Here is a 26,623-nt window from a genome sequence, read left to right on the forward strand (position 1 = left end):
GATCTATGACTCCAGTCACCCCCTCTTCACCACTAGAGATACTGATAACAGATCCAGCACGGCTTTGGGTGCCTGTCAGCAAGTTCATGTGGCTCGTGCAGCTCCCTTCTGCACTGGCTGCATCCTTTGGCCACAATAATTCAGACACCTGAGCATACTGCACAGACAGGTGAGGATGCCAGTCAGTCGGAGATATGGACCGTGATTGGGACTGAAAACGCTGTATCACTTGTCAGTTCAATGCCGCAAGTAACTTTACCACCACGATGGCACTCACTGACGGAGGCGTTTCATGGTCCAAGAAGTCAAGAACCTGTTCAGGGCGCGGTTCGTTTTAAACACTCTGGTAGGAACATTGACCCCTCCATCGGCTTGAAACCAGGTTGCATGGTCAGGTGCCTGACTAGCGTCATGCACGCTCGAGAATCCACAAATGTCGCTGCATCCTGCTTGAAGGCCCTGGTTGATGGCCATGATGAAAGATGGGGCAAGGATGGTGAGATTGTAGGCCGACACACCACTGTCAATCTCAAGTTGCCAGTTGATGCAGAAAGACAGCTTTGGTGGTGGCCCACAAAGTCCATTTGCAGGGAGCTATGCCTTCGGATGAGTGATGCAATCTGCAGCAAGGGAAGCCACCTCACCTGACAAAAAGCACGCAAGAATATAACGCGCCAAACCCTGCGCCAGAGGTAGCCATGTATTTTTTCGGACCCCCATCCTAGGTGTGACTTACAAAAGCTAGCAAGATGTATGAGGTTCAGCTGGGTTGATGTAAAACAAGGGCCGCAAGGCTCGTCACCATCAGATGAAGGGGTAGCGGGGTTCAGGTACACATCGACTTTGATTTCACTACCAATCCTGGCAGCACTGTAAACGGCTCAGTTGGACAGTCAGAAAAAATCAAATCAAGGATCACAGCAACTCACGGTCGAATGACTCGCTTGGCACCAAACGTAAATGTTTTGCTGTCTTCAGTCAGTACAGCACATATTTTGTTAGCTTTGGATAAGGAGGCAAGCTCCCGTTCAGCCTCGTGGTTGGCCTGCAGATGTGCGCACTCAGTCTGCCTCTACAGCATTTAGGAGGAGGAATTGATGCTCACCATTGACCAAGTAAACACGAAGATCTGCAGCAGCTCTTGCAGACATGCTACAATCCAGGGTGGCGCTGTCCAAATTTCAGGACGGTCTACTCCACCGAACACAAAGTGGGCATGCAAAGGGGCACTGGCCAGGGCAGCAAGTGCATACATCAATGTGCGGCACAGCTCAGGGTTCTCCCTGGACTGCACGAATGGAAGATATTGAGGGGTGCAGACTGAGTGGAGCCAGGAACTGGGGAGTGGCAGGTCAGCGAGGTTTTGCAAGCCGTTCAGCCCATTGTCTTACCCGGCATCAACTCCAATGACCATCATCGACAACCCATCTTTGTCTTGCACATGACCCTTGAATTCCTCGAGTGTGAATTTGGTGAGTGTCTCCCTTTCGGCAACAGGAGAAAGCAGCTGCACAGGTACTCTTGTCAGACCACAATGGATGACATAGCACTAGGGCACGCACCTTCTACAAATCAGCCATAGTACCTGTGGTTGTCGTCCTCGACAGTGATTGGGGTGGTGGTGGAGGTGGTTAATGGATAGGAGCGAGCATTGCTCTGAAAGTAAATTGTTAGGGGCTTGTACAGCCACCACGCACAACTGGCAATGTGTGGTTCGTGCGGTGCAAGAGCAGGGTGAATAGTTTTGGATCCGTGTGGTTCATGTGGTGGTGAATAGTTTTGGATCCGTGTGGTTGGGTCGGTGTGGTTTGTGGGGCGGTGAATAGTTTTGGATCTGTGTGGTTTGTGGGATGGTAAATAGTTTTGGATCTGTGTGGTTCATGGGGTGGTGAATAGTGGTTCATGGGGTGGTGAATAGTGGTTCGTGGGGTGGTGAATAGTTTTGGGTCTGTGTGGTCCGTGGGGTGGTGAATAGTGGTTTGTGGGGTGGTGAATAGTGATTTGTGGGGTGGTGAATAGTTTTGGATCTGTGTGGTTCATGGGGTGGTGAATAGTGATTTGTGAGGTGGTGAATAGTTTTGGATCTGTGTGGTTTGTGGGGTGGTGAATAGTGATTTGTGGGGTGGTGAATAGTTTTGGATCTGTGTGGTTCGTGGGGTGGTGGTGAATAGTTTTGGATCTGTGTGGTTCATGGGGTGGTGAATAGTTTTGGGTCCGTGTGGTTGGTGAATAGTTTTGGGTCTGTGTGGTTTGTGGGGTGGTGAATAGTTTTGGATCCATGTGGTTGGGTCAGTGTGGTTCGTGTGGTGTATGCTGAGAGCAGTTAGCAGTATACTTGTGGCAGCAGAGTAAACTGCACATACTTGGTGAGGGCAGGATGAATAGTTTTGGATCTGTGTGGTTCGTGTGGTGTGACCAGGGCCAAGCTTGTTGGGGCATGGGTTGGCCAGTGCGGGGTGCAGCGCAAGTTGTCGTACTGAGTCTGAGCATATCCTGAATCTGTTCCTGCATGTACTCCTTGCTGCCACAGGAAGATGTATGATTTGCTGCACTCTGCGCAGCCCAATTCATGACAGGTCAGAATAAAGGTTTGACAATAAATAAAAAAACTCACCAGGGCCAAGCTTGTTGGGGCATGGGTTGGCCAGCACAAGAGTGCAGCGCAAGTTTGTCATACTGAGTCTGAGCATGTCCTGTACCGCCACTGAAGACGTATGATTTGCTACATACGACATACTGGTTGTGCCAAACGTAATGAGACCAACTAATGCATATGGTGGGATGAAACTGAGGCTAACAACAAGGGTGTCATGAGCTTGAATGAGAACAAAAAAATATAAGTCAGTTCGATGTACTGGCTGTGCCGAACATAATGAGACCCAACTAATGCATATGGTGGGATCAAACTGAGGCTAACAACAAGGGCATCATGAGCTTGAATGAGAACAAAAAAAATATGTACTGGTTGTGCCAAACGTAATGAGACCCAACTAATGCATATGGTGGGATCAAACTGAGCTGACAACAAGGGCGTCGCATGAGCTTGAAATGACGATTGAAAGAACAAGTCAAGTGTTCGACGTACTGGTTGTGCTGAACGTAATGAGACCAACTAATGCATATGGTGGGATCAAACTGAGGCCAACAACAAGGGCGTCATGGAGTGCTTTGAGGTCTAGCCAGAGTGACCATGGTGGCTGTAAGGAGAGCAGCCCATCACACACTGGGTTCGAAAGACTGTTCGGTTTCTGTATAGACTTGGACTGACCGTCATGTCCCATGCTGCTAATGCAAACTCACAGTGAGAGCATGACAGAGTTTAGAAACTGACTGCTGTACATACCATACCCATAATTAATACATGTTGATTGCTCTGAGTTGTTGGAGCCCATATGAAGTGGCAAGCAAACAATCTCGGAACCACGACGGGGAAGCGAAGAAGGGGTGGGCAGGCGCACTTAGTCAGCCATGGCGGGCCCGAGGTTGTACATTCCATTGAACCCGCAAGAATCCCCTTTATGGAATTTACCCTTGGCAAGGTGAAATTCGTCAGATAAACTGACTAATCGGCAGGTTTCGAACCTGCACAGTCCAAGAGAAATAGATCTGGATTCTGATCACTTTGGCCAGCACACCTCAGAGGTTGAGATGAACCTCCGAAGAGCTGTCCATGAGTGAATGTCAAGGTTGCGATAAGACATTTATCGGCATTGAATCCGCACCACCAATATTTCTAACGTTCTAGTGCCAGTCGGCTATGACTACTTAAGATAGACCTTGAAGGATCCATCCATGAGCGAATGTTCAGCAAGAACAAGCGTGAAAACCCATAAACAAAGTTGGGTGGTGAGACAATGTTGAATGGATATTGAAAATGTCCAAAGTTTGACGCGCCCATCGGCGGTCAAAATTCCCGCCTCGACTGCTACAGCTGCTATACACATAATGCAGACTTTGTCAATGAATATTCAAGCTCTGAATGACGCAGCACAATTGTGGACATTGAAATCGCTTCTCACATCTCCTCAAGTAAGTCAATAATGAGTGTTCAGATTAATCAAAAAGGTGCCTCTATTGCCCATGAAGCAGGGAAAATAACAGACTCCAGAAACAACCACATTGACCAAGTCAGCAATGAACTATACATTGTGCCATCAGCCACAGCACCAATGCGAAAGCGGAAACACGACTCACTGTCCAGATGTGCTCATGGACGGGCTGCCAGCCCATCGGCAAGCAGTCTTAATGGTGCGAGGTGCAAGGGGTGAGCAACAGGGTCGAATACTGGATGCAAAGCAAGCTATTCATACTCACTTTCACTGGAGCACAGCGGTGACTGCAGCAATCATTGTTCGTATCGCAGCCCTTCAAGGAAGGTTTGCACTGTGCGGCAGTGACAGACATGCATGCTGCCAAAGTAGTAACGACGACGAGGAACTTGAAGGAAAAATGCATGATATATACAAAGTGATAAAAGCTTCGCAAAGGGCACTCTGAACTACTGAGGTAGACAGAGCTTGCTTTTATATCCTGAAAACATTGTTGTGGGCAAAAACTTGAAGTTCTATTGATTTGGAAAATTGGTTGCGCCTGGATGGCAGAACTTCACAACGGGATGTTTAGGATGAATCTATTGGAGCCCTAGAATCAGAACCTGCATGGATAATATATACATCTGAACCGCAGGGATTGACTCATCGTCGGCCAGGTTACACAAAAGAATGAAAGCCCGAACGTGCAGTCTACATCATTAATAATAACATATATATAAAAGGCTAGACGAGAATGACTCACTTAGTAGAGGCTTCGTGAAGAAAAGCACAAAATGACGGGGATCAGTGAAAACCTGCTTCAGCGGGATTGTTGTCGCTTGAAGTCCTCCCCTTCTGGTTGTGCTTCTCCACTGTCTTTCATCTTGAATGAAGTTAAGCCTTCGACTCCGAGCAGTGCAGCCCGAGTGTCAACGGTTCCTGGGCAACCGCTACAGTGACAAAGGCCAGAATCCGCCTCTGTACATTGACAGCCCAATCTGGTCCGCTCACATCCACTGATGCCCGGTGAAGGATCTTCAACTCAGCTGAGGGTGCAGCTGATATAATTGTTGAAGGGAGGAAAATATGAGTGCGATATGTTCGTCCCTTAGGGGAAGCGGAGAAAGTAAATATCCACTGGTCAACTCTAGGGGGAATGCGCAAAGCGCGTGATAAGGCGAAAGCGCGGGAACAAAGGCGCTATAGGCGCGCGAAGCGCGGGATAGTCGCGCGTCGAAAAGCGGAACTGGGTGAAAGCGGTATGCGAGCAATAGTGAGATGTTAAGACGTGTACTGAGATGCTGATAAGACAACTGATGCGGATATGGCCACTAGAGCTAACTGCTACTAGGGCTTGCGATGATTTATTCAAAACATAATAAAAACTCGGAGATGGTGACTGTCTATCATGGTGGTGGTCCGTGGTAATGTGTGTTCTGTGTCGTAAAAAATGTGTAATGAAAAATGTGTACCAAGTGAAAATAAACATGGTACGATGTTGAAATAAATGATAAATGGAGAAATGCATACCTGGGAACTTGGTTGGACATGGGAAAACACAGTGGGAAGTCAGGCGCCCTATGGCGCTTAGGCGCGGGAAAATTCGCCTAAAGCACGCGCAAGTCGCGGAAGTGTCGCCTATGTCGCGAAAGTGTCGCCTATGTCGCGCGCGTCGTGCGAACGTCGCGTTTATCGTGCTAGTGTCGCGTTGCATGCATAGTATTGTAGACTCGACCTACAGTGCAATATATGCCATTGTGAGGCTACTCAGGATCGAGTCTCTACACCGGAATGGTGTACCAGATGAGATTTGACTGCAAGGCTGGGCATGAACATCCACGCCGATATGGTGAGCGGGGACTCGTTGAAGTCACATAGAATTAGCAGTTATTTGTCAGCGCAAAATGAAATAAAAAGACTAGTTTGACACAAGACATGCTAGCCTGAGGAATAAGCAAGTCGGTAGCCGGTGTTGCTGCATCCGTATTTCTCACCGAGCCCTATAGATGACGCGTGTATACAAAGGCAGATGCTGCCCAACACCATATGTGGTGACTGTGACGTTTGGGATGCGTTCTTGGTAAATATATACGGCAGCACGGCAAATCGAACCGTCACCAAAGATCCACCATAAGATCTGACCAGCCAAGTGGAATTTAGTAAGTCTGACTGCAGCTAAACGCCAGGCTACGATAGAGTTGTGTTGGTTCTCGAGCATTTCTGTATCATCAAAAATTGCCCGAAACCAGGTATTTGGTTATAACCATCTTCAGCGTGACCTTTTTACTCGTTGTGGGCTCGGACACATCAGGCAGTGATTTATCAATGCTGTGGTATAAACCCTATTCACAGAACTTGATCGACTTTCAGTAGTGCAAGTGCTTTCCGGTATGTATAACAAAACATTCGTCATCGCGGCACACATCGAAATGTTCATTTCTATGTTGCAATCAAGAGCTTGCGAGGATCCGTCCAAGCAAAATTACTGCGGAAACGACTTTTTAGCCCCACCCATAACCCGAGGCAGCTTGGATATATAACTCGACATACCTAGTACAGACTAAAACCCGACTTGGAAGAAAATTGAAGCGTCTCGGAGCTATGAGACCACATAGACAGAGGCAAACCAGACATCGGGTTAGTGGTATACATAGTAACTCGACCAAATACAGACTTGAATTTTCACCATTGTTTCTACGTCATAATTCAACGATATCCACGCCTTCTGGAAAGACAGCTTTTTCACAACCCGACCTAAACCCGACTGAGGCACAATTTATGCACGCATACGAGGTGAGTTCCTTCGTTTGTTTTTGCTAAGTCCCTTTGACCAGAACCATCATGCATGTCGTTTCCCCTTGCTGCCTCTCCCAGCCACCTTTAGCTGTTAAACGGTCGCGTATTTCTCAGCGATGATAATCTCCTTAGCTCAAATCTTCAAACCAACTTCTCTGGGTAGGTTCTTGAGGACCAGTTGAGGTATGTGCATCGTTTATGAGCGGTAGAAGGCCCTAATCATGGACGAACCTAGGCACTTTTGACACCTGTGGTTATTAGCTGCAAGTTGGGCAATTGTTTTCCTGTGGGTAAGTATCCTGCTCTCAGTTTTCATCGAAGATGCTCATTCATAGCGCATATAGCAGATCCGCTGGGACGGCGTTGAAAGCCTTGAGCAAACATCGGGTGCTGGAAGGAGGGAGAGGGAAGGGATTCGTTACCTAGGATGGCCCGCTATGGGGTGGAGGGATCCCTAGGAAGTATCGACTGTAACCCTACATAAATCAGACTTCTTTTGCCTAATATTCAGAAGCAAAGCAGCGCTCCCTCTAATATCCAGACGCAAAGCAGACCACCGACCTAATATTCAGATGCTGCTCGTACGTCGGGTTAGGTGCGAGGGCGACTATCTAACGCAAGCCCACATTAATGCCTAACCCACCTCGGGATTTGATCTCAAACGGTCACCATTCTCCACCTTAACCGGTGGGGATAGACGCATTTGCCTTTCTCATATTTATTGTCACTACTTCCCAACATGATTATGACGGTATTCAGACTGAAATCAGACATGCAGACACTACAAACCAGATATAATTCAGTCGTCGGAATAGTGTTAGTAATACACATTCAAGCTCTGCAATAGCCAGTGTTCCTACGTCGGATTAGACCACGAAACAGGTACTTCCCACTACTCTATCACCTCGGGATTTGCATGATTTGCCACCCCTGATTACATACTGGTGATGTTGTCTTTTCGCACCCTGTCCAGACCAGACCTGATCAAATTCTTGTTTCCGCAGTACTGCAGCTGGTTATGTTGTCTTTTGGCACCCTGTCCAGACCTGATCAAATTCTCGTTTCCGTAGTACTGGTTATGTTGTCTTTTCGCACCCTGTCCAGACAGGTCCAGACCTGATCAAATTCTTGTTTCCGCAGTGATTGTCACTACTACTTCTATGTCAACCCTATCAGGTTATTTTGTCGTTTCCGTGGTTCCGTGCTGTACCTAAATTTCATAAGCTTGTTTTCTATCGTGCTTTCGCCAACAATATTAGAGCCATTATTATAACAATGTGCAACAACTTGGAGACAAGAAACCTTAGACTAGATTGTTGCAAGCTGTTGCATGCCAGATTCTTGTGATTTAGATTCCGAGCTTAGTAGGCACAGCGACAGCAGCGTAATAGGAGCACCTGGCGCGCAAAGTATATTCGGCTATTTCCGATATTCTGTCTATCTACTCCGCCACTCAGATGTTCTCGTAACTCCGCTAGTCAGTGCATGAACGTTGACAATGACATGCATGTCCTCGGATTGCTCGCGTACTTAACGCGTATCACAACACAGATGCAACATGAAGCGACGACGACAAGAAATAATTGATCTCGCACAATTTCAGACCAGTGCTATCATTAGTATTAACTTCGCCAGTCAATCTCAAAGGCTTCTCAAATTCACGCACAACCTCAGCCATTCTCGGAAGAGTGGGTCTCCACTGCGATTAAGGGCTGACAAGTACTCATGCATGGCAGCTCCCGGGCCCACCTCCAAATGGACCCAAATTTCGTTTGCAGTCAACTATACACCGCTCTATAGCTACCGAGAGTGACGCTTTAGTAGGAGTCGAAGCAACCTGTCATTAAAACAAACAACATACTCCCATATGCTGAGAGATGTCATCGTTGTCACTCGCATATTGCTAATCTCTACACGTAGCTTAACGGCAACCTGGAATGTTCGAACGAGGCTGGCATGATTGCAAACACGGCGTGCAATACAACCCTAGTGATAGGCACCGTATTATCTATGCCTGCCGGTCGCCCCTCATGTCAAATGGAATGGCCGGAGCCGAGAATTCAGCCTGGCCATGGTTTAGGACTATTTAATGCTGGACAGCAAAAGACTCCAAATCACTCATGTCCCGCTTCGCAGCGACCACTTTGCGCTGTGCGCTGTATCACTTCGAGACTGCTTGGCTTTTCACGAGATCTGACTTCAAGACAATAATTTTCCCCGTGGTATTTATTCTGGCAATAACTATTACTGCATGACGCTGAATTTTTGCGGTAGATGATATTTGCAACTGTCGTATCTCCTCGCCACAACCCGCTATCCCTATCTTACGCTCTCTGCTGGCTCTGGTTCCATCTCTTTCAATTCAATGTGTCTAACCAATCCTACTCTGCTCATGAAGATGTCTTGAACAAACCATGGCGTCCTGTGGCGTCCGGGCGCATTAGCGTGAAAGATTCTCGTACATTGCGCTGGGGACTCATGTTTTTCTGCTTGGGCCTTTCATCCCTTTTCAGCTTAAACGTCGTTATAACCAGTGGAGTTTCCACTGTGCTCCTGGTCATGTATGACGATTTTCATCTCAGTTACCATCCAATTTTCAAGAATTTGTGCAATGCAGGAGGTTATGTAACATATGAACTCGGTTGTTTGTTGATTCTTTGTAGGCCATTTTCCATCTGAGGGATGATATTTTCGTTGACGAGATCTATATTCTAGCAAGGGAATCTTCACTCGACGGAACGAGCATAAAAGCACTTTCCTGCAGCGCGCTTGTCATAATTCTGACAGTCCATGCGCAGGATTTTGCCGACGTCAATGGTGATTGCAGGGCAGGACGACGAACTCTCCCGATTATAACGCCCGAAGGATCTCGTATCTACATGCTTTGTGCACTTCCGCTCTTTTCTTTCGCGCTTGCATCATTTTGGAGTTTTGGGCCTCTTTCCACTGTTCTTTTTGTTTCTATGGGTTCTTGGGTCGGAATTCGCTACTTTCTCTTCCGCGACGAGATTTGTGACCAGTCAACCTACCGCCTGTATAACGTTCGTATTTCTATTCACATTTCCTTGTCTGTTACCTAGCATTTATCATTCCCTACAGATATGGCTCGTAGGCGTTCATCTTTTGCCAGCTAATGTGCGCTTTCGTGCGTTGGTGTGGTAGCACCTCATTGTGTCGTTACCATGGTTGGGGAAGCATTCTAGATGACTTCCCTCACAAAACTGTCATTTGACTCGAAGAAAACATCGGTGATAGGTCACTTTCCAAGGGCATGGCATGGGTGCTACTAGTATAATATTTGTGGACTCGATTTAGGCATCCGTTTTACATGCATCACAACTTTCAATCTGCTTTTTTTAATTGCTCAAGCGTGGGCCTTAGCACTTGCGGCCATGGGATCTATCATGCAAGAGTACCAAAAACGCCGGCGACAAAGGCGTTGCCAGATGCATTTAAACTTTACGTCACTTGTTGTCTGCCTCGAACCTACGCTGTACTTAAAGCTATTTTGGCAAAGGCGTCAAGTATGGAAAGCCGCTCATTACATGTCCTTCTGAGGTATCCTGATCGGCGGCAATTTACCCCTTTCCGGCCCCTGTCACTGACCACTTTCTGACCTGCAAAACCAACCACTAATTGAACAGCGCCATCACAGCTATTTTTCACTAGAACGCTGCGCAGCCGACATAATTACTTTGCGATGGGTAATTACTTTTCTCGAAAGTCTATAGTAAGTTCATGTACTTGCGTTCAATGTGAAGTCACAGATTACCTTCAATAGAAGAGAAATGGGAGTCCCCAGTTCCCTTACCAAACACATCTCAAAATTGAGTCAACGGATATTCCTGTGGATAAAATCAAAAAACTTGAGGCGTTCCCAAGTGGAACAGGAGGACTTGGCGATGTCTGGAAGTGTTTTTGGTCTCGACCATCCAGGACCTGTAAGGTCAGTGCTCGAACTTCTAGGCCAGGATTCATCATATCCACAATCTTCAAGGTTGCGGTCAAATCAGTTAGGATTCCTCAAGGAAATGACAAACTGTTGGTGTACAGGGCCAGCCATGTGCGTGCAAAAAGTAACTGAAAGATTCTTTGTTCACGGATTTTGGATTTGCTCGCCCAACAAACAGAAAATTTGTTGCAAATCTTATGTTTGGATCACTCTGGCACATGAAAATATTCTCATCTTTCATGGCATTATTGAACGCTTCGGGCTACTTCCGGCACTAGTTTCCCCGTGGATGGAAAATGGGTCGCTCGATAGCTATCTGAAACAGGGACATATTCTTTCCAAAGCCGATAAACTAAGAATGGTACGCCCGTATCTCGCAAAACAGGACAAATTCTGATGGGTCTTCAGTTAGGACAGATCTCAGCCGGCCCCGAGTACTATACATCTATATATTTTCCGCGTCTGGATCAGATGTGCTCATAGACTTGTTAGTGCATTACAAAGGGGTGATTCATGGCGATTTGACATGTGTACGTGTACAAATTTTGCATTTATGATGTTTCAGGATGATAACTCGACAATCTACAGACCAATGTTCTGATTGACGACGACGGGAATCTCTGTCTTGCCTACTTCGGTCTCTCGATGATCCTTATGGAAGCACAAAACTCTCCCTTTGATGACTGCCACCCAGGTCATGTGCGGTGGATGGCACCCGAGATGCTCGCTATACCTGAAAAAGGAGGAGTGGTGATGCCCACCAAAGCCGCAGATGTTTACTCATATGGTTGTATCATGCTCCGGGTGTGTAGGCCCCCATTCGATTCCGTGTAAGTTATGTTGCTGATATCATGCAGCTGTTGTGCGAACATGTCCCTTATCGTTGGTTAAGGCAACCGTTTCATGTTATTGCAGCAAGAGTTGCAGGAATAGAACCTTTCCGTCAATTCACTGGTGTTGAAGAGGTACACAAGGTATATTCATTGAAATGTTTATCTGTTAACCCCGAAGATCGACCAGGGGCCTCCGAGATTGTGGAGTTCTTAGAAGAAGATTTTTGGACAGACTAGTCAAGGACAGACATTCAGAGTTACAAAAATCTGTACTTGAGGGATGCTAGTAGGACTCGCATGGGCACCAGCTCAGGTATGGGGCCGTCACATCATTGAGCTCAATGCTGTCACGCGCCGGAAGTGGAGAAGACCTACTTAATGTTTCTGAAGACAGAGGATATTATCGTCATGCCCTAGATCTGACCAGCCAAGTGGAATTTTAGTAAGTCTGAACCCCTCCCCCCAACTCAACTTATTTGATCATACAAGTGACAAGACAAGGTGGCTTGAAACTAGCGAGCCATGTTTTGGAGAAGTGTGACAAATCCCCAGCGTCGGCACTTTCTTCCTCCCCCCATACGTTGTTACCCGTATTCTCTCGCACTGTACATTACCCCTCTTTCATATCTTTCTGTGTTGTCTATCGACAAACTCCCGCAGACATCTGGGGTGAAAGGAGGCTATCATTGTTGATGAGGAAAACAAAATTCGATCATGGATCTGCCAACGCCCCTGGGGTTGTTCCAGGGCTAAGAAAAGAAAGACCTGAAGTTCATCTTGTGTTTGTGAACCGAAGTGCCCGCTCCAGGGAGTCGTCATCTGCTGGGTCGAAATTTTCTTGTATGTCGCCCAGAACTTTGAGTTGACATCTTTGCCGCATTCTTCCATGATCGAAGAACCTCCAGAATCTGCTCTGGGGTGTTTGACATCAAACACCCCAGAGCAGATTCTGGAGGTTCTTAGAGGGTCTATATCGAGAGGTAACGAGACTCGGACTAAGGACAGACTCAGTCTTGGGTTGAAAGACCCCGGGAGATCATCCGACGAGGGGAGGAATTAATACGTTTGATTGGGACGGAGAACCAATGGGAAACGTGTATGACGCATGGTAGGATTGGTGATTGTGTATGTAAAATGGAAAGATTAAGTACGTATGAAGGTCATATCTTGATACTCCCACTCAGACGCAAATCACTAGAGACACGTGTGTAGTTCATTCAGCTGGGTCTTCGTTTGAAGGTGAACGGAGAGCAAGCGAGTGACGATGGTTGCAGAAAAGTTTTCGTGGTAGGGATTTCGTGAAGATGTCGGCAACCATATCGTGTGTAGGTACATAAGGAATAATGATGGTCCTGTCGCTGACTAGATCTCGAACGAAGTGATAGCGAACGTGAATGTGCTTCACCCGATCATGGAATTGCGGGTTTTTCGTTAGCGCGCGACTTCCATTGTTATCACCATACAGCGTGGTAGGGGTGATCAGCGACAGGTCAAGACCAAAGTCGCATAGCAGCTGACTGAGATGGATCTGCTCGCGGGCCACGTTAGAGAGGGAGATGTATTCAGCTTCGGTGGACGAAGTCGCAACGACGGATTGCTTTTGGGAACGCCAACTAATGGGGGGAACAGAAAAGATAGTAAACATAGCCCCCAATCGAGCGGCTGTCGTCCTTGTCAGATGCGAAGTCTGAGTCTGAGTAACCAATGAGTCCTTGGTTGGATAGACCAAAAGGTCAGGGAATGATGCGTGGATCCACGAAGGTAACGGAGGAGATGGTGGAGCTGGCGGTAGTGCTCTATGCCAGGGTTGCTCAAATATTTTGACAACACCGACACTGCATATGCGATGTCGGGACGACTAACACGCATGGCGAAGTTGAGTTCCCCAACTGACACGCGCATATGGCATGTGCGCGAACTGTTTGACTTCAGTTTGAGTGAGGGGTGCAGACGACTTCGTCAAGGAGATGCCTGGGACCATGGGGGTAGATACTGGGCGGCAATCCGACATCCGAGTTTCACTGAGAATTTGCTCGAGAAAAGAGGATTGATTGATGGTAAGGAGCTTCTTGGGGCGATCTCGCGTGATGTGCATCCCTAAGAAATGGCGTGCTTCGCCAAGATCCTTCATCTCGAAGCGCTTGCTCATTTCCAATTTAAAACCGTTAAGGAAGGCCCGACAGTTCGACGCAAGCAACATGTCGTCAACATAGACGAGGAGCCAAATAGTCTTGTCATCCTTGTGTAAAACATACAGACTATAGTCTGCTTCGCTGCGAACAAAATTAAAACCTTCTTTCCGCAAGAAATCATCGAGTGTCTTGTTCCATTGACGACCAGCTTGCTTTAGCCCATAGATGGCTTTGAGGAGTTTCCAGACCCAATCTGGGTGCTCATTGTCTTCGAAACCCGGGGGCTGACGCATGTAGATTTCTTCATCAAGCTCGCCATTGAGGAAAGCGGTCTTCACAGTCCATTTGATCGAGTTCAAGGTCAAACTTAGCGACCATGGAGAGTAGCGCACGTACGGTGTCATATTTTGCAACAGGGGCAAAGGTGTCGGTATAGTCTAGGCCTTCGATCTGCGTGAAACCCTGCGCAACAAGACGAGCCTTGTGTCGGGCAATCTGACCATTCTCGTCATACTTGTGCGAGTATACCCATCGTGAGCCGACTGCTTTTCTCCCTGATGGGAGTGGTGTTAGGATACCCACTCCTTTTTCTCCCAATGACGCTAACTCTTCATTCATCGCACTTTCCCAATGGCCCGAATCTGTTGACGAGCGAGCCGCAGTTAACGTTTTCGGAGGGAGCTTCCGTCCATCAATCTTATTGCTATCCGCCGAAGACACGTGCTTCGCAGAGTGTTCAATGGTGATGTCGGGGGTAGCACTAATGCTACAATCTTGTTCTTCGTCAGCTTCCTCCTCAACTGTGACTGGGACGTAGGTCCAACGCCGCTGTACTGGGACGTGTTTGGTTGGGATGGCAACAGTCTTTGGAACTGCTGGTCGCGCGTCGATGCGTTGGCGTGTCGATCGTCGTGGCTCAGGAGATGGTACCGTTTCTACCTGGAACTTCAGTAGGAACGGGAAGAACATTATCGTTTGACTGCGGGAACGGCCGTGGAGGTTCGGGGATGGGAGGAGCAGAAAATGGGAGTACTCCCACTGAAACGGTACTGGGTCCTGGTAGTGTGAATTCAGAACCATCTTCTCTAGGTCGTGTGATTTTGAAGGCGTCTTCTGATGTTGGCAAATCGTGTGGCAATGCGGGAGTGGACTTCTGTGTTAGCATGCGCTGATTGTACAATTCAACAAGGGGTGAGAGAACTGAATTGGGTGTGCCGTAGAAGAAGTTTTCATCGAAAAGAACATTCCGGGAGTGTACCATCTGTCGTGTCGCTGGATCCCATAGAGTATATCCCGCGTCCTTGACGTGTCCTAATAAGAAGCACCGCCTCGAAACAAAGTCGTATTTATGTCGATTGTCGTCTGGGATGTGAGCATATGCGAGGCAGCCAAACGGCCGTAAGTGCGAGACATTTGGTAGTTCACCATAGAAGAGTTCGAACGGTGTCCTGTTGTCAGTGGCTGATGACGGAAGGAAATTCTTGATGTACGCTGAGTTGAGGATAGCGTGACCCCAGAACGAACGAGGGAGGCCACTCTGGTGGTGGGCACTTAATGCTCGCAGTAGCAATTGTCTGGTGGCCACGTTCTGCAACACCATTCTGTTCCGCTGTGTATGGCATCGTAAGTTCGTGCTCAATTCCCTTACTGCGTAGGAACTCGATGGTAGCGTGAGAGACATATTCACCAGCCGTTATCACTGCGGAGACGTTTGACCCGTTGTCCTGACTAGGTTTTCGATCCAAGCGATATATTGCAGAAGGTGAGAGTATACCTCACTCTTGTGCTTAATGAGGTAAATGGTCGAAAAACGTGAAAAATCATCCGTGAAGGCAACGAAGTATGTTTCGCCGGATGGGGTTGCGGTGTTGATGGGTCCCCAGACATCAGTGTGAACGAGTTCAGCGACATGCGTTGCACGATGCCTGAGCATGAGGCGGGAACGGGAATCGTTTCTGTTTTCCCATCAGGCACGACGGACAGTCAATGTGGTCACCAGGTCCTGCAGACTTGTCTGGTAGGTCAAGAGACAGTCCTACTACTACCTTCTCAGCTTTGCGCAAGGTGGAGTTGGCGGCATGGCCCATGCGTGCATGCCATATAGCCAATGGTAAGGACGTCGTTGAAGTGGTCCTGACGGCAAAGGCCGTATGGGTGTGCTTGGCTCGAAGGTAGTATAAACCAGCAGCGCATTCCACACATGCGATCACAGTTCCATCGTCACGATGCATTTGCCCTCCTTTAGTATCTGTTTCGAAGAAAATTCCTTCCGATGCTAGAGCAGATACGGATATCAGTGTGCACCGTAGGTCTGGTACATGGAGGAAGGGGAGTTCGATGGACTCATGTCTTCCATTGTTGTCAAGCGCTAGCGTGATGAATCCCCAACCTGGGGCAAGAACAGTATCGTCATTTGCAAGTTTCACGATTAAGGGAGGGTTGTAAGTTCTATAGCGAGTGAAGAGGGAGTGCTTGGATTCCATATGTGCGGTAGCGGCAGAGTCTACGTGGAATTGAAAGGAAATAGTGCTCGTATTAGAAAGGCTGGCAGAATGTGTAGGAAGACGAAGAAATGATGGAATGCTGTCAGGTTGTCCTGATGTGAGAACTGACACGTTAGTGCCTTCCGAGGGTGAAGGAGGAATGCATGCTGACGTATTGGGCGAGTCTGATTTTGCTAGATGGGCACTGGCAGTTGTGCCAGATGTAGGCCCGTGCGCTTGCAAGATCCGCAGGTCGAAACGCCACGACAACTCCCATTTATCTCCCTTGGAAGCGTCAAAATCCTTCGGCTTGGCACGTTCGGTAGGTTTACCTGCTTTCATTGTCCTAGCAGCCATGGCCGTGTGGTGCGTGTGCGGGTTTGCGGAACCAAAACTCGCATAGTATTGCTCTGAGTTTCTGATCTGGCTGATTAACACCTTCCAGTGTTAGCTTTCCAGCATTGGCGTCAGCGCTATGGAGTATGAGCTGAGATAGTGATGCATAAAAATCGGGAAGGGCACGCAGTAGCACTTGAACAGGGTATATTCATTGCACTTCCACTCCGCAGATTCAATGACCTTGAATTGAGCTTTGATGTCTGTGATTTCCTTAATGGTCTTGGTAAGGGAGTCACTGTCGGATGCCTTGGAGAGATCAAAAACACAGCCCATAAGGCTCGTAAAGCGGATGCTGACAGATGCCTGATACTTGTCCTCCAGCACCTTCCAGATGGTGGCTGGGTCAGTGACGCCCATGAAATGGATGAGGTCACTTGAATGTACCGCCATACCGAGAAGTCCCTTGGTTATACTTTGGCGTTCTTGGAAAGAAATGACGTCCACACTTGCATCATGTGTTGCGAGGCGTTTGTTGAAGTCACTGTCTGTCTCAATGGCACCTTTGATCGGGCGCTGAGGACCCTTCTCATCACCGGTAAGGAGGCGCCAAAGGTTGAAGAGCGAGAGCCAAAGGTCCATGGACGTTACCCACGAATTGTAGTTGGAGCCATTGGCATCCAGAGGAGAGTGAGGAAAGGATGATGGGATTCGGATGTTAGATGACGAAATGGTAGACATTACTGATGTAGAATGATGTGTCGGCGATGGCGACAATAGAATGGGAAGAGTAAGTGGGTTTGGTAACGAGCGGTTGGAACGACGGGGGTCAACGGTGGTGACGGTGGCAAGGGGATGAATAGGATCCGCGGGTCAAGCGGTGATAGAGGGCGGCCTTGTTCCAGTTCGGGAAAAATCGGGGAGGCTCAGATAGGGCAAGTGGAAGCGAAAGAAAAACGAGTGTGAGGCCTAGTCTGAGCCAGGGCTCATAACCTACCGAGAGGTAACGAGACTCGGACTAAGGACAGACTCAGTCTTGGGTTGAAAGACCCCGGGAGATCATCCGACGAGGGGAGGAATTAATACGTTTGATTGGGACGGAGAACCAATGGGAAACGTGTATGACGCATGGTAGGATTGGTGATTGTGTATGTAAAATGAAAAGATTAAGTACGTATGAAGGTCATATCTTGATAGTCTACTCTCTCCCACTCAAGGGGGTCACAACATACAAGCGCCAAACCGTGGCGACTTACTGCTTGTGCACGGCAAAGCCGACCTTAAAAAAGGGCTATCCCGGCGCAACAACAAAATACATTGGCGGTACCAAGCACCAATTTGACGATGATAACTTGTATCTGGGATTCCGTCTACAGGCAGTGACAAGCACGAAAACATCCGGTGGTTCGTTCACAGCACTATGTCCAAGTGGAATTGCGACACAGGACTTCTTGTAGGGGAACCATGAAAAGACGAGGGTGGTGCTGGCGCTTTCACAGGCCGGCGAGACAATTGTGCGCGGGAAGTGGGCAACCACTGATGAAAGATGCACATGATGAGAGATCATAGTCACAGTTGGGGAAAGTCACTTGTGTGGCCCCAAAAAGATCTTTTGATTGCTAGCAGATTATATGAACAGAAACAACCCCCCGGGTCCGAAATGCAAAAAGCGGAGAAGTGGTCCATCATGATGGAGGAGAGCCTCAGGAGCCGAAGCGACTTGAGTCCGACCGGATCGGGATTCGGGAATATTATAGTACCGTCGGGGATTTTATTCGCCTAAGTTGGCAACGCCACGACTCCAAGCTTGAAGTCCATTGATCAACTTGAAGCTAGCGAAGCTGCGGACTGAAGTCATCTTGAACTTTTTTTACCCAGCTCGCCCCTTCAATTAATAATATCAGGTCTTATCTTTATTTCTCTATGGTCGGTTTAGCGGAAACTACTTACGTGGGGTCCGCACTAATGATGTTCCCTTGCAGCTAGACTTGAACGCCTACGATAAAGTCGTGCAATTGGTTCTAACTTCTCGAGCGCTTCTGTATCATTATATGTGCCAAGATTTGCCAAACATCAGGTATTTGGTTAAGCGACCCATGCTAAAATAACCATCTTCACCACCTTTTTGCTCGCTGGCTCGGACTCGGACAGTGATTCAGACTCGGACACTCGGACACCCGGACACCCAGACAAGTATGTTATCATCAACTGTAGCCATCAGGCAGTGATCTATCATTGCTGCGGAAGAAGCTCTATTCACAGAACTTGATCGGCTTTCAGTAGTGCAAGCGCTTGCCGCTGTGTATTGCAAAATATTCCTCATTGCGGCGCACATCTCTATGTTCTGTTCTGCTTTCGCCGCAAAACAATGTTGCACTCGTGCACAGCTCCTAGGCACGCCTCCAAATGGACCCAATTTTGGTTTGCGGTCAACTGTACACCGCTTTACTGAGAGTGGCGTGTGGCGCCTTGAGGAGTCGAAGCAAACCTGCCTATTTGCGTCATCAAAACAAACAACGTTCTCCCGCATGCTGAGGTATATTATCGTTACCACTCGTATATCGCTAACTCTAGTCTCTTAACGGTAACCTGAATAATAACCTTCCAAAGTATCACTTCAGACGAGGCTAGGATGACTGCAAACACAGCCTGAAATACGAGCATATGGGCTCCGCGTTATCCATGTCTGGCTGTCACCGCTCATGTGAAATGGAACTACGGGAACCAAAAATTCAGCCCGAAATACGAGCCTATGGGCTCCGCGTTATCCATGTCTGCCTGTCACCGCTCATGCGAAATGGAACGACGGGAACCAAAAATTCAGCCTGAAATACGAGCCTATGGGCTCCGCGTTATCCATGTCTGCCTTTCACCGGTCATGCGAGATGGAACGATGGGAACCAAAAATTCAGCCTGGCCGTCCTTTCAAACTATATAATGATGCTAGATAGCAAAAAGACTCCAAATACTAATGTCCCGCTTCACAGCGACCACTTTGCGCTGTGCACTGCATCACTTCGAGACTGCTTGGCTTTTCACAAGATCTGACTTCAAGACAATAATTTTCCCCGTGGGTATTCATTCCGGCAACAACTATCACTGCACGACGCTGAATTTTTGTGGTAGATGATATTTGCAACTGTTGTATCTCCTCGTCACAGCCCGCTAGGCCTATCTTGCGCCTCTCTGCTGGCTTTGGTTCCATCTCTTTCAATTCAATGCGTCTAACCAATCTTACTCTTCTCATGAAGATGTCTTGAACAAACCATGGCGTCCTGTGGCGTCCGGGCGCATTAGCGTGAAAGACTCCCGTGCATTGCGCTGGGGACTCATGGTTTTCTGCTTGGGGCATTTCATCCCTTTTCAACTTAAACGTCGTTATAACCAGTGGTGTTTTACTCCGTGTTCGTGGCCATGCATGATGATTTTCATCTCAGTCGCCATCCCATTTTCAAGAATTTGTGCACCGCAGGAGGTTATGTGGCAAATGAACTTGGTTGTTTGTTGATTCTATGTAGGCCATTCTCGATCTAAGGGATAATATTTCGTTGACAAGATCTATATTCTAGCAAGGGAATCTTCACTCGACGGAACGAGCGTAAATGCACTTTGCTGCAGTGCACTTGTCATACTTCTGACAATCCATGCGCAAGATTTCGCCGATGTTAATGGTGATCGCAAGTCAGGACGACGAACTCTGCCGATTGTAGTACCCGAAGGATCTCGTATCTATATGCTTTGTGCACTTCCACTATTTTCTTTTGCGCTTGCCTTATTTTGGAGTCTGGGGCCTCTCTCCAGTGTTCTTTTTGTTTCTATTGGTTCTTGGGTCGGAATTCGCTACTTTCTCTTCCGCGACGAGATTTGTGACGAGTCAACCTACCGCCTGTATAACGTTCGTATTTTCTATTCATATTTCTTTGTCTGTTATCTAGCATTTATCATTCCCTACAGATATGGCTCATAGGCGTTCATCTTTTGCCATCTAATGTGCGTTTTCGTGCATTGGCGTGGTAGTACCCTCGTTGCGTCATAACTATGGCGGGGGAAGCATTCTAGATGACTTCCCTCACAAAACTGTCATTTGACTCGGAGGAAACATCGGTGATAGGTCACTTGCTAATGGCATGGCATAGGTGCTACTAGTATAATATATGTGCACTCAATTTAGGCATCCGTTTTACATGCACTGTAATAATTTTCAACCTGCTTTTTAATTGCTCCCTCAGCACTTGCGACCATATAGGATGTATCACAATTGAGCAATGCAAAAGTACAAAGAGCGCTACCCGACGAAGGCGTTGCCAAATGTGTTGATGTAAACTTTACGTCACTTGTTGTCTGCCTCGGCCCTCGAACCCACGCTGTACTTGGAGCTATTTTTGCAAGAGCGTCAAGGACTCGCCACATTCCCCGCCCACTCGGGGCAAAGTGCTCTCAATGCTACTAGTACAGTCTTTCCGTCGATCGAAACAGCCAGTGGACGACTCATCGATAACAATAAGTTACATATGTCAAGTAGTACGGGGCGGAGATTGGGAATCCGAGTCTATCACTTAATGCCAAACATTCCCATGTGAAAGCGGTCAACAGATTTACGCTGATTGTTGCAATGCTCAACAATATATTGCTTGTATATCATTCTCATCTGTTCACTGGTTCACTGATGGGCCCACGTTGGAGGCGCCCAGGATGCGCCGATACTATCCGATTGGCAGATCTTGAATGTGAGCTATTTTGTACTTAGGCTACTGATTCGTTTAAGATCTATTATTATTACTGAATCTTTGTTAGAGTGTCCACACCGTCTTCGTTGTACTGCGGTCTCAGTTACATACTCGTACAGCATCCCATCTATCTGAATTCTTTAGGTTCATTTGCGTTATCGCACGATACAACTGGGGCAAGATATTACTTGTCAATGTTGACATTTACCTATGCTCACGCTACTTTTATAGATCTAAGTTAACGCCACTGCGCGCCTTTCACTCCTTACCCTCTACCACCATGGTGAATACAAGCCTCAAATACGTAGACCTCATACGCCAGCGCACTTCAAAGTGGGCGAACTGGTTCCCCGAAAAACAGGACATTAGAGTCAGTTCGACGCCACTCTTTGCGAGAATTCGTCTTCATGACGATTCGTATGATCTAGGTTGGATCGTATGGTCGTTTTAACGCCCAGACAGGGAGGTTCGATGTTGAAGGAAACGTGTACGATCCCGAGTTTCAGAAGCTGCTCGACGCTACCGATGGTAAAATGAAGCTCTCTGATTATCCGCCGGTGCTCGACGAGGAGGAGAAAGACTTTGCTGTTGGATCTATGGGCGTCAGGCCTAAGGATTTCAGTCTTGGATCAGACGCGTAAGCTTTTGACATAATCAACCTTTGAGAACTTCCCTGATTTCTACTACGATAGCGTTGAGGGCATTGACAAAGCAGCGTATAAACAAGACTGGCAGTTTATGCAGGACAAACGAGGCGCGATGCTCGTCATGTGCAAGCCCCGTCAAGAGCATTTCCCTAAAGGAAAAGTATTTGAAGCGCTCTACAAGGTTCCAGAGCTCAAGGACAAGTACATCGTCCCATCGGTGTACAAGTGTCGTGCTTATGCTATTTATTTGTCTAACAAGAGTGCGTCCATTCCTATCGTTTCATGTACATCTGAGATCTAAGGGAAATAATAAGCCGGCGAGAAGATTTCAATGGCGCTTCTCCCGAAATCTGGCGAAGACAACAAGACGCAGCTCGACTGGTGGACTGATTCAAAGGTAGAAAACCTTCAAATCAGATCGGATAAAGACTACGTGTTCTCGCCGCTTTTCACTTGCAAGCGCAAGATCCCCTTGATTCGTCCCCTGATGCGCGACTCACCTACTCCGGATCCTGTGGATGAGGGCTTGTACGTCTCTTGTCTCATCTTTCGACCGCATTACTGACCGGACAAAAGTTGGATGGAATGTTACCCACCTTGGGAGCCACTCGATGACGATGGAGAGATCGATCCAGTGTATGATGATGATCAAGAGGTGTGTACTTGAAGTTTCTCGCAACAGACATCAGAGACTAATGCTGTGTATCCAGGATGACCCCAACGTCTACGTCCCGCGAAGAGACTCTGTATATGTGCCATACCCTATTTCAGATGACAGTGACGATGAGTGATGGCTGGTTGGGCTCTTTTCTTCTTGTTATATCAGATTGACTTTGCCGTATGAGATGTATGATTAATTGTGTAGTGGATGTTCGAGTACATGTATGTGCAGTGATATCTAGGTTTGTTGGTGTTGTAATCAAGTCGTAATCATGCAAGTTGCGATGCATGCACAGCAAACACAGGCCAGATTCAACTATATCTAGTACTGTCGGCGCATGGCGGTTCCAGTAACCGGCGCTCTTTCTTTAATAATAATCGACTACTCTGCAGAGTCTGCACCATATTGATGGGGAACGCAGCTCGGAAGTACATCGATCTCATCAGACAATCCACAGCGAAGTGGGCCAACTGGGATCCACCTATACCCATACAAGTAAGTTTCTCATCGGTTTCATGGCTGCAGTTTATAATCTCGCATGCAGGTCGGTGCATATGGCAGGCTGAATACTGAGTCGGGCGAATTGGACATCGAAGGCAACATCTATGATCCGGAATTCCAGATCTTGTTGGATAAAGTGGATGGGAAACTGAAGCTAGCAGACTTCCCTCCTCAGATCGGTGCCGTGGAGGGCGACTTCATAGTATGTACGATGGGTGTCCGGCAGAATGATCTCAAGGTTGATGGGGAAATGTGTGTACCGCGCGCGGTCTATGCGAGGGAGGATCCAGACTGATTGATGGTTTGATAGAAATGTCGCTGGTCTCGGCCAAGCATCTATCAAAGGAGAGTGGCAGTTTCAGCGCGGCAAGCGTGGTGCCCTCTTGATCATGCACAATCCGAGACAAGAATACGTTCCGCGCGGCAGGGTTTTAGAGGCGCTATACAAGGTCCCAGAGCTCAGGGATATGCACATCGTCAATTCCATCTTCAAGTGTCCCGCCTACACTATATATCTTTCGGACAAAAGTATGTTTCCAGCACACTGTGTCCTCGTACTCCTGCTCATTGCAGTAATCAGGTGGAGAGAAGATTTCCTTAGCACTTACTCCCAGCGCGAATGCAGCTGAGCCCCAACAGTGGTGGTCAGATACGAATGCAAGCCTGCTGCGGAAGGGGCAGCACCAAGATTACATGTTCACGCCACTGTATGGGCTCAAGCGCAAGCTGCCATTGATACGACGTCTCATGCGAGACTCTCCTGTACCTGATCCCGAAGGTGATGACTTGTCAGTATCATCTCGGAGTTTCGTTCTCTCTGAATAATCAGTCTGACGTGTTGCTCTTGGTAGCTGGGTAGACGTGCATGTACCATGGGATCCCCTGAATGAGGATGGCGAAGAGGAGTATTCATTAGAGGTATGTCATGAATTTTGACCTCATTCGTTTTGATGAATCTGGCGCAGGACGATGATGATGGATGGGTGGCACGCCCGGAGAAAGAAGAGGAGACCGATAGCATATGACCACCCTTATGACTTGCATTCCATTATGATTCCACCGACATCTCCCCAGTTGATCGATCTTGTCCTACATTAGTATCTTCTCAAATGTTGTAGCACCGCCCCATGAGCCCATTTTTATCTAGTTGGCACGTGCAATTTGATATGCTGCACGGAGTAGGAATCCAGTGTGATCACTTTCCAGCGTCCTTTGTCTCTTTCTTTCCTTCTTCCCGTATTCTTCACTGAGCAGTACTTAGGTAATTATCCTCTACTCGCGAAGATGCACTCACTGTATGACTGGTGGAATCGTACTTTCAGGGGCAGCATGACCAAGCCCGGTTACACCACAGATCAGTACCCAAAGGTCTTAGAGGGCAATGATCTCGAGGCGCTTGCGAGATATATGAAGTCAGATAGCTGTCGGAATGTCTTCCTTATGGTGAGTTCCCTTATCACCTCCGAGTCAAGATTTGAATTGTTGACACCGACATTATGACGAAACTAGCTTGGCGCAGGTAGGCTACTCTTGCTAGTGCCAAATTACTGTCTTCTTATATGTGTTATTAGGTGTGAGTACATCTGCCGGTATACCGGACTTCAGATCACCTGGTACAGGTAAGTCATACATAGCATCTGGTTCTGAGATGCAGATTAATGTATGATCTAGGATTATACGTAAGTGTGTGGTGCGCAGCGCGCCACCGCAAATGAGGAACATTAATATGATATTGCACAGGCCAATCTCGCACGGCTGAATCTCCCATTCCCAGAGGCGGTATTTGAGATAGAGTTCTTTAAGAAAAACCCGATACCCTGTGCGTCCGTCCGTACTTAGTCCGAGCGAAGAAAGGAATTGACCCGTGTTTATTAGTCTATACCCTGGCCAAGGAATTGTACCCAGGGCGCTTCCGACCCACGCCCACGCACAGCTTTATAACACTCCTCCATTCGCATTCCCTGTTGCATACATGTTTCACTCAGAACATAGACACGCTCGAGCGACGCGCAGGAGTTCCCGCGCATAAGATTATCGAGGCACATGGGAGCTTCGCCACCCAGCGGTGCATTGAGTGTGAAACGCCCTTTGATGCAGAGAAGATAAAGAAGGCGGTGTTGAGCGAGAAGATAGAGATTCCGAGGTGTGAACGGAGGAGGTGCCGGGGCCTGGTGAAACCGGACATTGTCTTCTTCGGTGAAGGGGTATGTTTGAGCTTCACGAAATCATACAGCGTGGCTGACTGTTGGAGCAGCTTCCTGAACAATTTCACAAATCTATCCCCAATCTGCAAGAAGCGGATTTATTGATTGTATTAGGAACATCGCTGACAGTGCACCCATTTGCCTCTCTTGTGGACCTTGTGCCGAACGACTGCCCTCGGGTGCTGATTAATCTCGATGAAGTTGGCCACTTTAACAAGCCAGACGATGTGTTATTCCTCGGCAAATGCGACGATGTCGTGCGGGAACTATGCAAAGAACTAGGATGGGAGGAAGAGCTTGATGCCGCTTGGGAGAAGACGAAGGACAGCTTGGAAGCTGGTGAGCAAGAGCCAGAACCAGAACCAGAGGAATCAGCAGAGGACGAGGTGGAGAAAATCACAAAGAGTCTAGAGCAGACGCTCAAAGTCAGCGACAAGAAGGATGAAGAAGGACCTTCGTCGAAGAGCAAGGCTAGTGATTTGGTAGAACCGGGATCAGTTGAAGAGGTCAAGACGAGCCCTGCAGAGTTCCCGACAGAGGGCAAGCTATAGTGCGTCGAGGTGATGGAGATTAGATAACTTGCTGTGCAGTTTAGGTTGTACGTGCTCGTGTTTCCATGTTTCAAACGTTGAATAAAGTGCATGTTGTGGGCAGAACTACCAGGGGTCAGTTATGTCGTGCCGGGCACTGACAGAATAACCGGTACTGCCGCGTGGTAGAGGTCTGAAGGAAAATATCCTTCTGCGAGCATCGGATCATGATGTCGATCGAGATGATCATCTTCCTTTTTATGATGACATCTTTACACTGCTTGCACCTGATGAAGCGTATTTTTGTTTCGCGGCAAGGTGACGTACCAACTTTTTTATCTGAGAAGTACGAGGAGAGGGTAGGACAACAAAACACCTTCGCAAAGATATGCACCAACTGAAGGAGCGAGTATTCCAAGGACATCTGAAATAATGCGTCTCATGCGAGAGTTATGCGCGAAAAGACGCAGTAATATCTTTCTTGACCTGGCATACTAGCTAATAGCTGTCTCCACGAAACGAGTTTCTCAACGTTTCAAATAAAGTCAATCAAGAAGGGACGACTGTCCTCCTCCCTCTGTGTGGTCTGGCTAGGGGAGACTAGATCCGAAGTCGCGAACCATGGGACTTGTCTTCAGAAGACGCTCGCTGTTGATACACACATTAATGAGATGTTATTTGAAATCATTCCAGTAAATGGTACCTTCAACCATCAGGCCGCCCATAGCTGTGTCAACCTTTCCATGATCCAATTCGCTCAACCTCAGCATGCACTCAACGGAACCAAATT

General features: G+C 47.7%; 7 protein-coding genes across 7 annotated transcripts; 6 read left to right on the forward strand and 1 right to left on the reverse strand.

Annotated features, from left to right (window-relative positions):
* Nucleotides 1-273: 273 nt before the first annotated feature.
* DFJ58DRAFT_735582 (uncharacterized protein) lies at nucleotides 274-1,904 on the reverse strand (the record flags this gene model as incomplete). Its single annotated transcript, XM_041386662.1, has 8 exons — nucleotides 274-594; nucleotides 650-681; nucleotides 737-870; nucleotides 930-1,045; nucleotides 1,106-1,337; nucleotides 1,392-1,520; nucleotides 1,586-1,656; nucleotides 1,698-1,904. The coding sequence occupies 8 exons, from the start codon at nucleotides 1,902-1,904 to the stop codon at nucleotides 274-276; spliced, it is 1,242 nt and encodes a 413-aa protein (XP_041236442.1).
* Nucleotides 1,905-8,908: 7,004 nt separating this feature from the next.
* Nucleotides 8,909-10,179, forward strand: DFJ58DRAFT_820870 (UbiA prenyltransferase family). Its single transcript, XM_041391982.1, has 4 exons — nucleotides 8,909-9,049; nucleotides 9,102-9,486; nucleotides 9,543-9,868; nucleotides 9,927-10,179. Exons 1-4 carry the CDS (start codon nucleotides 8,948-8,950, stop codon nucleotides 9,987-9,989), a joined length of 876 nt encoding a protein of 291 aa, XP_041236443.1. The 5' UTR covers nucleotides 8,909-8,947; the 3' UTR covers nucleotides 9,990-10,179.
* Nucleotides 10,180-11,370: 1,191 nt separating this feature from the next.
* Nucleotides 11,371-11,601, forward strand: DFJ58DRAFT_608391 (uncharacterized protein; the record flags this gene model as incomplete). Its single annotated transcript, XM_041380846.1, has 1 exon — nucleotides 11,371-11,601. A coding segment is annotated over one exon (231 nt), but the record flags the coding sequence as incomplete, so codon positions are not given.
* An 8,146-nt stretch (nucleotides 11,602-19,747) lies between these two features.
* Nucleotides 19,748-20,530, forward strand: DFJ58DRAFT_670421 (UbiA prenyltransferase family; the record flags this gene model as incomplete). The annotated part of the gene is given in 3 exon segments (XM_041382862.1): nucleotides 19,748-19,940; nucleotides 19,952-20,077; nucleotides 20,133-20,530. Coding segments are annotated over 3 exon segments (717 nt in total), but the record flags the coding sequence as incomplete, so codon positions are not given.
* Nucleotides 20,531-21,323: 793 nt separating this feature from the next.
* On the forward strand, nucleotides 21,324-22,897 carry DFJ58DRAFT_820892 (uncharacterized protein). Its single transcript, XM_041391983.1, has 7 exons — nucleotides 21,324-21,466; nucleotides 21,522-21,660; nucleotides 21,719-21,927; nucleotides 21,983-22,197; nucleotides 22,252-22,465; nucleotides 22,514-22,592; nucleotides 22,648-22,897. Exons 2-7 carry the CDS (start codon nucleotides 21,571-21,573, stop codon nucleotides 22,726-22,728), a joined length of 888 nt encoding a protein of 295 aa, XP_041236446.1. The 5' UTR covers nucleotides 21,324-21,466; nucleotides 21,522-21,570; the 3' UTR covers nucleotides 22,729-22,897.
* A 13-nt stretch (nucleotides 22,898-22,910) lies between these two features.
* On the forward strand, nucleotides 22,911-24,287 carry DFJ58DRAFT_820896 (uncharacterized protein). The gene is made up of 6 exons (XM_041391984.1): nucleotides 22,911-23,093; nucleotides 23,143-23,351; nucleotides 23,410-23,627; nucleotides 23,680-23,887; nucleotides 23,951-24,017; nucleotides 24,065-24,287. The coding sequence occupies exons 1-6, from the start codon at nucleotides 23,007-23,009 to the stop codon at nucleotides 24,122-24,124; spliced, it is 849 nt and encodes a 282-aa protein (XP_041236447.1). The 5' UTR covers nucleotides 22,911-23,006; the 3' UTR covers nucleotides 24,125-24,287.
* A 141-nt stretch (nucleotides 24,288-24,428) lies between these two features.
* On the forward strand, nucleotides 24,429-25,854 carry DFJ58DRAFT_735588 (Sir2 family histone deacetylase Hst2; the record flags this gene model as incomplete). The annotated part of the gene is made up of 7 exons (XM_041386663.1): nucleotides 24,429-24,542; nucleotides 24,609-24,618; nucleotides 24,671-24,718; nucleotides 24,771-24,778; nucleotides 24,840-24,918; nucleotides 24,975-25,303; nucleotides 25,354-25,854. 7 exons carry the CDS (start codon nucleotides 24,429-24,431, stop codon nucleotides 25,852-25,854), a joined length of 1,089 nt encoding a protein of 362 aa, XP_041236448.1.
* Between the last annotated feature and the right edge of the window lie 769 nt (nucleotides 25,855-26,623).

The sequence above is a fragment of the Suillus subalutaceus genome (genome assembly GCF_016647625.1).
Source record: "Suillus subalutaceus strain FC151 chromosome Unknown DFJ58scaffold_221, whole genome shotgun sequence".
Classification (NCBI taxonomy): Eukaryota; Fungi; Basidiomycota; class Agaricomycetes; order Boletales; family Suillaceae; genus Suillus; species Suillus subalutaceus.